At 29.1% G+C, this 12,033-nt stretch overlaps 2 protein-coding genes and 1 non-coding gene across 3 annotated transcripts; 2 read left to right on the top strand and 1 right to left on the bottom strand.

Annotated features, from left to right (window-relative positions):
- The first annotated feature begins 4,358 nt into the window (after window positions 1-4,358).
- Window positions 4,359-6,176, top strand: LOC125807601 (LOB domain-containing protein 13). Its single transcript, XM_049487338.1, has 3 exons — window positions 4,359-4,448; window positions 4,887-5,160; window positions 5,757-6,176. The coding sequence occupies exons 1-3, from the start codon at window positions 4,435-4,437 to the stop codon at window positions 6,165-6,167; spliced, it is 699 nt and encodes a 232-aa protein (XP_049343295.1). The 5' UTR covers window positions 4,359-4,434; the 3' UTR covers window positions 6,168-6,176.
- A 2,562-nt stretch (window positions 6,177-8,738) lies between these two features.
- LOC125808080 (U6 spliceosomal RNA) lies at window positions 8,739-8,840 on the top strand. Its single transcript, XR_007441679.1, has one exon. It is a non-coding gene; the product is annotated as a U6 spliceosomal RNA (small nuclear RNA).
- Window positions 8,841-9,073: 233 nt separating this feature from the next.
- Window positions 9,074-11,279, bottom strand: LOC125807616 (cationic peroxidase 1-like). The gene is made up of 4 exons (XM_049487353.1): window positions 11,076-11,279; window positions 10,654-10,845; window positions 10,022-10,187; window positions 9,074-9,600 (listed from the first exon to the last, which is right to left on the bottom strand). Exons 1-4 carry the CDS (start codon window positions 11,274-11,276, stop codon window positions 9,215-9,217), a joined length of 945 nt encoding a protein of 314 aa, XP_049343310.1. The 5' UTR covers window positions 11,277-11,279; the 3' UTR covers window positions 9,074-9,214.
- Window positions 11,280-12,033: the final 754 nt, after the last annotated feature.

The raw sequence follows: 12,033 nt of genomic DNA, 5'->3' as shown, positions 1-12,033 counted from the left end.
CTTTTCTTTATTTTTTCCTACTTTATATGCTATATTACATTTGTTTTTTTGAAAATTCACACATTTTATTCTCTTAGTAATATTAAATGTGTAATGTTAAGAACTCATCATTTCTTATAGAATAATGAGAATTTTCGTTATTACGGTTAGTTTAACGATACAATACAATAAAATTAGATTAACAATCAAAACATGCCAACCATCCAAACAAGCGGTTAATGTAATTTAATGATCTTTATTTTCATTACTCACATTTTTTATTATCGTAAACCCTAAAATAATTAATAGACATGACATTATTTGATATTTCATATTGTAGTATTATAAATAAGGACACTGTAGGAATTTGTAGAAATGATCACACTATTAGCTCTTTAAGTTGTTATGTTTTTGGTGTTTACATGCTTTAGTTTGACTTGAAGAATAAGATGAAGGCTATTGAATGATGATCAATTTGTGGGAGTGGACGTCGACAAGAGCTCGCAAGATTGTGCATTGATTTCGTATTGTTTTCTTCTATTTTTAATGATTAAGATCGTAAAAAAATTAGTGCACTTTTTTACATTTTCTTTCTATGATTTTTCTTTTATTTTGTATTTTATACGTTTTTTTGTCAAAATAAGAACTTATGCTTCGTTGGCAGGTTATGGCCCTGGACAGTGGAAAAATAGAATGAGATGTAGCCTACCAACTTGGTTCGGACGAAGTAGATAGATCAAAGGAATGAAATCCAGGTGGCTCTTTTCCCACTTTTGATGGTGCTTGCAAGTAAGCTTCAACCAAGCATCAGATAAACCAAGTTCGGGTTGGGAAAGGGGCTATTTACCCTAGTGGCTGATAACATACCCATCGCCCTTCCTCGGTCCGTCCCCATATTGGCTTCTCACAAAATATTTTATGTCCAGATTATATCAAAATAATCTGGCTTTACCGTGTTACTATTCGGAGAATGGAGGTGATCTCTCTCTATCTTCAGTTAGTCATTTCTACCGGCTCTGGCTAACTTCCTTTAGGAAGGAAAGCAAGTCCCATCGATTGAGTTGTTGATGGAATAAGTCTGCTAACTACTAACGAAATATTTTATGTCCAGATTATATCAAAATAATGTCATTTTCCCCTCTAAAGTGTCTAAACAAACACCACTAATTAATTCGCGGTGAAACTTGATGAAGTAAACCTCCTGGGGGTGTAAGTATCATATTTCAGAAGTTAGAGGGAGTTTAAACAATTTCAAGTTTTTAGCGATTATAAAAAGATGAGCTAAATTCTACGGTAGTTATCCACATTAAACAAACGCCTTAAGAAACAATAAATAATAAGGTAATATTATATTACATTTTAAATATATTAAATTTAATGCTTTGGAAAATGTATTAAATATTGAATAGTATCTAATAGTAAGGTAAAATAGACACAAATAGATAAATAATTCATTGATTTTCCAATTAGACAAGTATTGTTTGACATCTATTTTTAGTACAGTAGGCAAATAAAAATGGACGGAAGAAGTAATTGATATCCTACCATTTTCTACAACCACGCGAAGCGCGGATAAGTTCTCTAGTTTGTATATAATGTAGATAAATAGAGTGTGCAATGGTAAGGATGCATGGGAGTTGTTTGTGTGGTTGAGAATTGACATGTGTTGGAGGATATTAATTTTTTTTCGTACTATACAATCTTATAAATGAGCTAAATAAAATGGAATCGAGATTATGTTTTATTTAATTCACTTATACGGGTTCTTACGAAGCTTGCTCATGTACACCATGGTTCATATCCGATCATAGAAAAAATTCTCTTTATGCAAATCAACCTATCCTCTGTATAGGACTTACACGACGATCGGAACAACGACACGTTTTGTTGGACTGGAATTCATGTGAAATATTAAGCCCAATCTTAATCACGGCCCAAGTTAAAAATGGACTCTTCTGAACATGTGGCCCAAGTTTTGTCAACCCATCCTAAATTAAACAAATTAGGGCCCAATCAAACTTGCATAGCATTTTTAACCATAGATTATCTTTGTATACATAATAAATTAAGTATATATATATAGGATATATAACCTCTAGTTTTCATGAACACACACAGTATTTTTATTTTTTTTATCTATAACAAATGACGTTAAAATGTGGAAAATCACATGCATGGCAACAGATTCCCAGCTACTTTGAATAATAAATATGAACAAATTAACAATGAGAATATAAAACTCGAATTTAATTAATGAGGCATGTGAAGGAGAGGAAATAAAGTAACAAAGAAATCAGTTATTCCCTCACTAGAAAATCAATGGAAGCATCTAATTTTTTTCACCTCCATTAAGAAGAAATCATTCAGAGTATTAATCAGATGTTTCTCGAGAATTGAGCACTATTTATAAGAAATAGTTCTTCAATATAAATTTATAATTAAAAATAATTACTAATTATTGTTTAAAATTCTTAAGCAAAAATTATTTCTGATCAACTTTTATTTGCTTAAGTGACACTTATTTTTTGGAGCAAACAAAGTATAATACAATAAAATACAATACCATATGAGTTTTTGCATATCTTCATTGACCATTGCATCCTTGGTAAACAAAATATTCACCCTTATGCATTAATTAAACTCTACTTATAAAATTGGTGAAGGTTAATTATTGATAAGTAAATAATTGGTGAGGTGTGATGTCAACAAGAGGGCGATTTCATAGGCTAAAAATACGGGTCAAACTAAACTTAGATCTATGCATTTTCCTTCTATTTAAAGCAAGCCATTCACTCTCTTTTTCTAAAATAATTACTATATCTATTTTATCCTCCCAATGTTTTTCCATGTTCCCACATCTTAATTCTTTTAGTTTAACTTTTATATTATAAAAATACTTTTTTCAATAAATATCATATTTTCTATAATAATATTTCGTTATATTCAACAAGTTTTCTTTGAAATAGATTTTTTATAGGGAAATTTATGCAAAATGACAAATATTTAGAGTATATTATGTAATATAACTATAGTTTTTATTATTTTTAATCTATGACTACAGTTTCGCGAAATTTTGCTATTTGATTTCCTAATTGTATAAATCCAGAATTTGTATAATTTGGTGTTGAATCCTGATTGTATAATTACAAAATTTATATAATTTGGTTCCTGATTGTATAAATTCAAAATATGTATATGCTCCTAGCTACTACGATTTATGAAAATATCTATGTAAATTACCGTATTTGTATATTGACAAGCGAAATATATACACGGACTTCCGAATAACAGTTAAATGTATAAGTACATAATTTGTATAAACTTACCATGTTTGTATTCGCAAGTGAAATATACATAATTATGAAGTGCAATTACCAAAACTATAGCTATAAAACCTTCGTATATCTATTATCTTTGTTATTTCTGAAATTTTTCCTTTTTTATATTATGTTAGATTGTACAATATATTTTTTATAATCATATTTTGTTTCAGCAGCTAAAAGATATCCAAAATGATGTATTTAAAAGTTGAATCATATGTTGGCAACCATTTACTGGTTCTGGTTTCCTATTTTTTCACACTGATAATTAAGATTAATGTTAATGTTGAATTATTTCTAGAAAATGTGATATTATTTTAAGGATGGATTAATATATATATATATATATATATATATATATATATATATATATATATATATATATATATCATTTATCCCGCCAAAACGAGTAGCCAGAACTTAAAAATTAATAGTATAATATATACATAACTTGGCTATGATCATGTGTTATTGTCTTAGCTTGAAAGTGTTTGAAGTAAGAATCCAAGACGACATGTAAATATTTTCAACGGGCAAACGAGTTTGGTTATTGACGGTGACACTAAATAGGAAGGGCAACATCACAATCACAAGAAATTGGACTTTTTTTCGTTGCTTTCCCATTTGGTTTTCGATCGATATTTACACTAAAGTCCAATTATATTCATCTATTTTGAAGGTACGGCTCTAAATAAGTTTTTTTCTTTTATTTTTAAAAGCTCAATTCGATACATCTGATTAAGAGTGAGAATATTTCAACCATTTCATAAAAAAATTGTACATTATAAAATATTTATCATTTAAATAATTGAAACCATTTAATAATAACTGATTTGATTGTGCTAGACAAAATTTAATTTTTGAAAAATGAAGTAAACATAAGTTTGGTAGTAATGAAAAGTCAATAGGTGCAATTAGTCACACGTGAGGAAGATTTCACTCAGCTGGCAATCAATACTATTTTTTTAGTTTCTTGTGAAAGTACATTAATTATTTCTTCTAATTAATTAACCTTTGTCATGCCTTTTAAGAATTCCTTTTCTCCCCTTTCTCATTTTCCTCTCTCCCTTTGAGAACTCAATTATCTTCATCTTAATTGCAACTTATCTTCCATCAACCTCAAGTCATTTATAGAATGTCAAGAGAAAGGTAAGTAATATTAATTAATTTACATGTTCAAATCATTATAATTTCTTTGTTGTTGTTATTAAATTCCTTTTAAGATCAACTAGCTAGATTAATTAGGTCAAATGAACAAAGGCGCCGAGCTAGGGCCGCAAGGAGTTCATTCGCCAAAAAATAATTATACTGTATATACGCGGTTAACTTTGTGTGAATCCTGTTAGATTCTTATTGTGTTTAATTACTTTGAATCTCATTATTAAAAATCCTTGTTCGGTCGCATGTTGTGGGGCGGCGCAGCGGAGTTAGTTTGGAAGGTAGAGATTCGACAAAATGCATTAGATCTAGTCAAAACCCTACATATTTATTGAGAATTTCAACGAATACATGTCAGAACCAACAAACTTCAAATTCTGAATCTGGTTCTGGTTTGATTTATATTTGACTTTTTTTTGTGTTGAATAGGGAGATATTGGATGAGATGGGAAAGAAGTTAAAGGCAGAGATAGATATTTCACAGCTACATATGCAACAACAAATGGGAAGAAGACAGGTGTTGGGGCCTGTTGGGGGAGGAACAACATTGAACAATGTTACACCTTGTGCTGCTTGTAAACTTTTAAGAAGAAGATGTGCTGAGGAATGCCCTTTTTCTCCATATTTTTCCCCACATGAACCTCACAAATTTGCTGCTGTTCATAAAGTCTTTGGGGCCAGCAATGTCTCCAAGTTGCTCATGGTATATATCTACAATTTGTATTTGAGTTTAACTTCTTATGTATCATCCGTGCTATACTATCAAATCGCTTGAAAGATAATTATCCTTAAATTAAAAATAAGTTATGTCTTGGGGTAAACCGTGACGAAAAAGGGTTGATCATCTAATTCAGTATACCCTTTAACAGTAAAATCACACTCTATATATATAGAAGGTCAATTTTTATTTTAATTCTTTTTGTGTGTATATATGATAGATGAAACCATCTTGATGAAAATCATCCATCCATCTTTGACTATGTTACTAGCTTGTATAATCAAAGACGGATCTAGGGCTTGAAGCTAATTAGAAATAAACTATAACATTTTTGCCATAAAAAATATAGAATTGTTGACATTATATGTTTAAGTTTTTATATTTGTTGAAATTTTAGTGATGTATATAAATGTGTTAGGTATGTTCCATCAAAATGTTAGGTTATTTTGAACCCCTCCATTTTTCCCCATATAAACTAATAATAGGCTACAGTATGTTAATAATATAATTTTTCGTTTACTCTGTCAATATATATAAATTAGAACGTAACTTTTATCTTGTCACGATTTTTTTTTAATTAGGAGGTGCCTGTGGGACAAAGGGCAGATGCAGCAAATAGTTTGGTATATGAAGCAAATGTGAGGCTAAGAGATCCAGTGTATGGATGCATGGGTGCAATTTCAACTCTACAACAACAAATTCAAAATTTACAAGTTGAGCTTAATACAATTAGGGCTGAAATTTTGAGATACAAATATAGAGAAGCTGCTAATAGTCTTATTGCTTCTATTTCCACCTCTGTGGCACCTGAGTTACCACAAGCTCCTCCTACTCCGCCACCACCACCACCACCACCCTCCATGGTGGTGGTTTCGTCATCATCTTCTTCTGCTTCATCAACTTCTTCTAATTTATACACACCGGCCTCATCTAGTGTGGCAAACTTTAGTGCCATTACCAATAATAACATATCGTATTTTGATCAGCAATAGTCATGTCACATAAAATAAAACAGATCAGACAATTGAAGGAAAGACATTTGGAGGATTTTTAGTTCACCTTTTTTTAAAAAAATTTCAAACTTGTCATTGGTAAGAGCATTTTATTATATATATATACATACCATATTGTATCTCCAATTATGACAATTACAACTAGCTAGAGAGATATTTGATGATGATTAATTGTCTTTTTAATTTTCATTGCTTTTGTGATGGTCAATTTGCGTGCATTTTAATTGTTTATTTACTTTGTATGTGGAAGAAAATTTTCTTTTAGTATTTTATATAGACATGCAAGCATACCTTTTTTTAAAAAAAATATATATATAATAATTTGCGGTAAGTTATTAATTCTCATTTCGAATTCTAATTCTGATAGATGGTGTCAAAGAATTTCTTTTACACTACTAGTTCATGTATGTTATATTTGTACTCTATATCATAGTAACGTAGTAGTAAGATCTACGTATATTTTATCCTCTTCAAATCTTACTTCTGTGAATTCACTGGATATATTATTGTTATTGTTATTGTTTTTGATATAATTGTAATCTGAAAAAATAGATAATGTGCTACTATAACTAATTAAATTGCATTTTTTGAGTAAAAACTCTTTACTCTTAAAATATAACTAATTAAAACCTCTAAAATTGTACCAGACTTAATTACTAGTTTTGACGAATAATGTAACATTAATTAGGTCTTCTCTATTCGTTTTTATTACTACTTTATTTGTTGTTGCTAATTTTAAAAACGATTTTTGCAAATATCGAGAGATTCCTTAAGCCAACTGAAAATCATTTTTGATGTCAAGACAAATTAGTGACCATTAATAAACTATGTAGGCTGCTAAATTAATTAGATCCCTATTGCTATAGCTTATAACGTTAATAAGGTTTTTCATGTTTGAATTTTTTTATTTTATTTTTTAAAATATATATTTTATTTTACGTTTCCTTAAGAGCTTCCACTCTTTTGCTCCCTTTAGTGAGTCGAATTCAAAGACTTACGATTAAAAGTGTGGGATAATTATCATTCGACAAGTGTGTTAGTTATATATGGTGTCAATTAATTAATTAAAATTTCAGCAAGGAATGTATCTTTTATATAATATTACGTATGTGGTTTGGGTTTTCTTGGCGTGTGGGGCTCATCAAAAGAGTAGGATTAGTTATATCATAGCCTAGCTAGCCACTCTATTCTAAATTAATTTTTAAATTGGCAAGTAATATAAAAGAAATAAGTTATACTAACATAGAAAAAAAAATACGATGGAAATATACTTGAAATCATAGATTCATTTTGTGATCCACACGACTTAGATAGGAATTCTATATCCTACCCACCCAATGTTGTTCTGATTGAATTTCAAAGATTTCGCTCGCTGTCAAAGCGCATTTTGTGAAGTTTTCTCCTGTCCATGTCACCTGTTTTTTTTCTTGACAAGATTATCATTGGCCGATTAGCGCATTGACATACGTGTTAAGAGAGGCAGATCTAAAATATAATATAAGGTTCATATATAGAAATCGTCAAAAACTATATATATATTAAGATATCCTCTAAATACCTATAAGTATTTCACAGTAACTTGATGCATTACATTTGATATATTATTATTATTATTATTATTATTATTATTATTATTATTATTATTATTGCTGTCTTTTAAGTTTATCTAAGTCGAGAGGGTTTGGATCAGTCAAAGAATGCTACGACTATATTTTAAAAATGATTTTAGTATATACATGTTTACATAAAAATATTATTGGAATATTATAAAATTAGGCAGACACTATTCATATTACTAAGTCATGATCACATGGGTTATTAATTAGTTTCAATGCAATTGCAGCCATTAATTCGTATATGGTTCCCATTTTTGTCTTGAAAAATATGTAGATTTTATAAACTATACGATGGCCATTTAATTAAAATATTTTCAATTCATGTAAGTCAACTTAGATGAATATTAACATAAAAACAGAATTAAATGTAGATAATATATATGTGTTAATTATTCAGGCGGTAGAGTCATTTTTATTTTATTTTTTCTTTCTTTCTCAAGATTATTCTTATAAAAAAATAGTTCTTCAATCTCAAGATGTTGGTGGTTTAACTAAAAAATAATCCGAATTTTTTAAATAGGTTATGAAATATGAAACTCAATTAAGTGACATTTAAATAATCTGTTGGATAAGTGTAGATTATGTTGCAGTGGACTTAACTCTCTTTAAAAAGAGTAAGATATATCCGCACCTCAGATCAATCTAAATGATTATTTATTCATTTTTTGATATTTTATTTTCAACGATAATTTATTGTACTTGTAATATACTATACCAACAATATGTATTTAAGGTCATTTCAAGTAAAAAAATGTATTCTATTTTACTATTATTAATCAATCAATATTACTGTCAAATACGGTGTAACAACACAAACTTCACATAACACATAAGTAATTAAAAAGTCAAATAATTAATAATTATATGATGAATTTGTTAATATTCACAAGCTAGTAGATTAAATTTACACAATTCAATTAATTGAAGCTTTAATGTCCCTTCTTGGACACCCGATAAAATTGGAATGATACAAAAAGATTAGCATGGCCCCTGCTCAAGAATGAGACGCATAAATCCAAAAATGGTCCAAATTTATTTATTTATTTCAAAAATGAATACTTTAATGTACTACTTAAACGGACCATAGGAATGAAATTAAAATTTATTAATAATCGATGGACCAAAAATATTATTAACCCTGTAAATAATAATATTAATAATAATAATAATAATAATAATAAATAAATAAATAAAAATACTACTCCATGGTGATGACCAATAACGTGAAAGTACAATATATAATAAACACAACCGGAAATTAAAGTCTTTATTCACGCAAACATTTGTTTCTTCTTAAAACAAATAATACAAACACATTATATATTAAAGTTGAGTTTTTTTTTCTCAACACAAACTTAAAATTAACTCACATACTATTAAAATTTATATAGGTTCAAGCTAATTACTTAATTAATTGATTTTCCTGCAATTAGTACGAATCTGGCCATTAGTTCCAGTAAGTGGGCTTAAATTCCCCAATTTAACCATAGCTTTTGCAAAATCCGCATCGAACGTTATAGGATTAGTACTATAAGTTTTCACTTGAGAGTCCGTAGAACCACCACTATATAGTTGTTGATCTGAGTGAAGTATCCCTTTATTGTTAACCAAGTTCTTATAAAAATGATTGTCGAATAATACAGGGGTCGTTGCATCTAGTGATGAAAGGGTATCGTCTCCACCAGTACTAGGACAATTGGATTTCAACGATGTAGCTAACGATGAATCGATGTTTGTTTCGTTGTATACACGTTGTCGGAATGTTGTACATTGTGCTTTGCCTATCGTGTGACCACCTTTATATATGAAAATATACACATCAATTAGTAAACTTTCCTTCTTCTTATTTTTTTCGATTCAATTTCTATAAACTGACCATATAAACTTTAACAACATTAATTAATTAGTAACATGAAAGATAAAGGCAAGTGGTTTTCTACATATTGTTAAATCGTAGTGATTTGTATTAAAAATATTATACTTATGTTGTCTATATATATAACTTGTCCATTTTCGGACCTAAATACTCATTTCGAACTATTATTTTCAATTAAAAAATGCTACTACCATCTCCAAGATAGGGATAATGTATACATATATATACTTTATCCTTCCCAGACCCCACTTTGTGGGATTAAGCTGGATATGTTATCGTTATAAATTTAAATTTTTTTTACGCAAAATCATCTTAATAAGAAAAACTAAAAAGTTTGTTACCTGAAAGAGCAACCATTTCTTTAGCAGTGAAGCCTTTATTGGCAAAGTTAGTAATAAGGTCATTAAGATCCAATAAAGGGGAAGGTATATCACTATTTGCTGTATCCAAACTTGCTGTTGTTGAATCTCTTCTTCCTAATTCCACTGTCCATGAAGGCCCACCTAACTGAGACCAACAAATTTAATCATAATTATGGCCCAAACTATTATGGAACTTGAAATTGTAAAGTTGTATGGAATAGCCATTATTAAACTGATTTTTGAAAGATAGCCAGTGTTTGGAAGTTTGTGTAAGAAATAGCCACTTTTGATGTGGAAATACCACAAGTCACAACAATATCATGGAATTTGAACTTTAACAAGTGAAAGTTTGATGACATAAATATCATTAATTCTGAAATGTATGACAATATCGTGAATTTCAAACTTAAGAAGAGTGAAATTCCATATCATTGTCGTGTAGTCATCCACAATATTATGATTAACTTTTACTTTTTTAAGTTCGAGCTTATTACTTTAATGACAGAATTGTAAAATTCACAAATTGACTATTTTTCAATGATTTTTGAAGATGTATCTATTTTAGGGAGTCAGGAAATGGGCTATTTTTTAAAACTAGCTAAAATACTTACGAGCACAACAGAATCTCGTGCAGCAACAGCTACAATATCAGCACATGAAACAATTCCAGGACATAATTTCTCTATTTGAGATTTGATTTTATCTATCACATCAAAACCTCTTAGTGAATTTGAATTTGGTTTTGCTGATTTCTCTCCAGTAAAATCTGACGTATCATCCAATAATACAGATCCATCACATCCCTGTTAAAAACAAATACATGAATATTTTGAAATAAATGAATCAACGAAATTGTTAACATTATTAGTCCACAACTTAATATATATATATATATATATATATATATATATATATATATATGAAGTGTCAGCTGTGTAAGATACAAAAATAAAAGCAAAATTAAGGAGTTAATGCAATTTATGTCTGTTGTGTGAGACACAAAAATAAAAGCAAAATTAAGGAGTGAACGTGCATTAACGAAGCAATCATGGAAATGAAGACGGAGCAACGAGGCCCCCATGCGTCGCTCGTTCGTCACAGCATTTGCCACTGCGTTTTTAATCGTATACATAGCTTTTGGACATGATTTTTCATAGTAGTCTGAAGATAAATCGGCTGAACAAATTCCAATTACTGAAAATATAATTATAAACACAGACAAGTAAAATGCCATCTTAATTAAGAAGACTATTGAAAATGTATGACATAAACAGCAAGTTAATTAGTTTCTGCTGGTAATGATGAAGGAGATTAACATTTTTGTTGCATTTTATAGATGATGATTATGGTCGAATCTTTGACTTTAATTTCCATTTATGTATGAATTAGGTCTAAGTTCACTCAAGTAGCTTGTTGATAATCTACCCGTTATATATATAAATATTTCATTCGTTCTGTTTTATATGAGTTAGTTTGACTTGACACGAAGTTTAAGAAAGAAAGATAGACTTTTAAAAACTTGTGGTCTAAAATAAGTGATAGATGTTTGTGTAACTTAAATCATTTCATCAGAGGTAGAATAAATATTTAAAATTTAAATTGTTACTTAATATAAAAATGTATTATTTTTTTGGACCGACTAAAAAGAAAAGTGAGTCATATAAACTCGGATAGTGGGAGTAGTAAATTATTGTCTGGGGTCAAACAGTAAAGATTCTCTAGAAGGACAAGATAGCATATTCTTGCTTAATTTGTTAACTTACTTAACCATGGTAAATTGAATTGAGTTGGTGTAACATCGATCTGATTTGAATAAATATTTATTGTTGACTTACGAGTTATATAACATGTATTCAAATTTTCAGCTATTAATATAAGAGATATCAGCTTCAAATCTTGTTAAATTAAAAAAATTTCAAATAAAAAGCACCTCTCCAACGGGATCGACGAGCCATACTTGTACAAATTTAAATTAATCAGGTAAATAAATT

The sequence above is a fragment of the Solanum verrucosum genome, unplaced genomic scaffold (genome assembly GCF_900185275.1).
Source record: "Solanum verrucosum unplaced genomic scaffold, falcon-dt-bn FXZP01000183.1, whole genome shotgun sequence".
Taxonomy (NCBI): Eukaryota; Viridiplantae; Streptophyta; class Magnoliopsida; order Solanales; family Solanaceae; genus Solanum; species Solanum verrucosum.
The sequence above is the reverse complement of the archived record's forward strand: the minus strand, read 5'-3'. Positions and strand labels throughout refer to the sequence as shown.

What these genes read in the sequence shown, in the direction of transcription:
- LOC125807616 (XM_049487353.1), bottom strand. Translation starts at nt 11,276, where the DNA reads ATGGCATTTTACTTGTCTGTGTTTATAATTATATTTTCAGTAATTGGA. An exon ending in TCCATGATTGCTTCGTTAAT is followed by an intron (nt 10,846 to 11,075) that starts GCACGTTCACTC and finishes TGTTTTTAACAG; the next exon opens with GGATGTGATGGATCTGTATT. An exon ending in CACGAGATTCTGTTGTGCTC is followed by an intron (nt 10,188 to 10,653) that starts GTAAGTATTTTA and finishes TGTTGGTCTCAG; the next exon opens with TTAGGTGGGCCTTCATGGAC.
- LOC125807601 (XM_049487338.1), top strand. An exon ending in ATGTCTCCAAGTTGCTCATG is followed by an intron (nt 5,161 to 5,756) that starts GTATATATCTAC and finishes TTTTTTAATTAG; the next exon opens with GAGGTGCCTGTGGGACAAAG.